The sequence below is a fragment of the Nicotiana sylvestris genome, chromosome 12 (assembly GCF_000393655.2).
Source record: "Nicotiana sylvestris chromosome 12, ASM39365v2, whole genome shotgun sequence".
Taxonomy (NCBI): domain Eukaryota; kingdom Viridiplantae; phylum Streptophyta; class Magnoliopsida; order Solanales; family Solanaceae; genus Nicotiana; species Nicotiana sylvestris.
The window spans coordinates 16822735-16824621 of record NC_091068.1 but is presented as its reverse complement, the minus strand read 5'-3'; the positions used below and the strand labels follow the sequence as shown (position 1 = coordinate 16824621).

At 42.2% G+C, this 1887-nt stretch overlaps 1 protein-coding gene across 1 annotated transcript; it reads left to right on the top strand.

Annotated features, from left to right (window-relative positions):
• The first annotated feature begins 747 nt into the window (after positions 1–747).
• LOC138882726 (uncharacterized) lies at positions 748–1287 on the top strand. The gene has a single exon (XM_070163348.1). It carries the CDS (start codon positions 748–750, stop codon positions 1285–1287), a length of 540 nt encoding a protein of 179 aa, XP_070019449.1.
• The last annotated feature ends 600 nt before the right edge of the window (positions 1288–1887 follow it).

Genomic DNA, 1887 nt, shown 5'->3' with positions numbered 1-1887 from the left:
ACCAGTCCAAACCAAAATAAGAATAAGAGTCATAACCACCACTTCTATGACCCAGTCGAGTACTGGTTCTCATCGGAGTCGCAAAACTTCAACTCCCAAAAAATTTGTGGTTGTGAGCTCTCCTTCTGCCTTGCCTGAAGATTTGGTCGAATATGGTACTGTAGAGTGAGAAGAAAATCCAGAAGTTTCTAGTCTACCCGTGGAAGAAAGCTTTGCCAAGGAACAAGATATGGGTGCTATCCATGCTGAATTGACAGTGACAGCCCCTAGCCTTGATTCTACAGGTAATACTCTTCATACTTCTGAGTTTAGCATGGGGTTACAAGAACAAGAGGCCATAGAAAATATGTTGGTAATAGCTGCTGAGGAAAGTGTTGTTGGGGGTGGAGAAGGTGTGTCTGAGTCTCAGGGGGAAGAAAATACACCAGTGGAGATTAGGGAACTAGTCGTTGTTGAAACACCAGCACTGGACAATACTACTGGGGCACCAACTAAGGGACCTGATCCCTTCATCCGAGAGGAACCAACTCCTGGTTCCTCTCAATGCAGGTCAGTATTGATCCTGCTCCCTCTCCTCACTTCTATACTGAGACTTTGTCCATAGTTGTTCCTGAGATACGATCCTTGTCTGAGGAGGAAAAGGAGAATAGTGAAGAAGAAGATTATGATAATGTGGCTTTGGCAAGCTTTATTAGTGCCAGGAGTAGTCCCATACCTCCCTAAGGGTCAACGTCTAAAAGACCCATCATGAGGATGCAAAAGAAGGAAAAATTTGAGTCCGTTTTAAGAAAAAGTAAAAAGCAAAAGAAGAAGAGGAGATTGGTGAAAGATGGAAAAGTTATCAATGAAAAGGTAGTGCCTTTTTCACAAGTCGTGAATGTTGATGATGAGGTAGAAGAGGAACTTGGTTCCTTGGTTCGTAAGTTCTCAAAGAAACTTATTGTTCCAAAGTCCAAAAGAGAATCATCTGTAGTTGAAAAAGAGTTGAGAAGGGTTGATGGTCAAAAGTATGGTGAGAAAGAGAGTGATAAAATAGTTGAGGAGTCTTGTGAACATGTGGCTGAGAAATTTGTTAAGAAAGGAAAGAGTGCTCGAAAATTAGTGAAAAGGAAGGGTAATGCCAGTAAGCAACGTGGTCCTTCCAAAAGGGCCAAGGTTGATGGTGCCTATAATGCTAGGAAAGAAAAATTAAAAAATCAAAAAGTCTTGTGGGGCCGTACTTTTCCCCCTAATATTCTGGATATGGCTGGCATGCATCAATTGGTAGAGATCTGTGAATTTCAATAGTAGATACACCTATTCACAGGTGACAGTCCCAAAGTGTATGAGGAAGAAGTGCGCAGCTTCTGTGCCAACTTCTTTACAGTTGAGGACAATCAAATTTGTATGATGGTGAATGGTGTTAATTTTGTGATGGACTCTGTTGTGCTGGGAACTATTTTGGGAGTGCCTGCTGAAGGTTTGTCTTCTGTTCAGGTAACCTATTCTTCGAACTTTAGAAATGCTATTTTGAAGGATGCAGCAATACAACAAGGGGAACGAGTTCAGAAGAAGGCCCTCCTTCCAGTATACCAATTGATGTTTGAAATGGTGAACAAGGTCTTGTTTCCTCGTGCTGAGAGAAGGTCCATTACATCTCGAGTAGACCTGGTTCTCATGGAAGCACTGGATGGATACACAACTATCAACCTACCTGGCATCATGATAGAATATATACAGAAGGTGGCAGATTTCAAGGATGGTAATCATGGGCTTCCTTACCGGTTCCTCCTTACTAAGGTGTTTGAGTCATTATCCTTCTGGGACAAGCTAAAGTAGGAACCTATAAGCAAACATTCTCCAAGACCACCCTTGAGGAATGTGAATGCGTTGAAAAGGTTGGAGGAT

Coding starts and splice junctions, on each gene's coding strand:
- LOC138882726 (XM_070163348.1), top strand. CDS start 748: ATGAGGATGCAAAAGAAGGAAAAATTTGAGTCCGTTTTAAGAAAAAGT.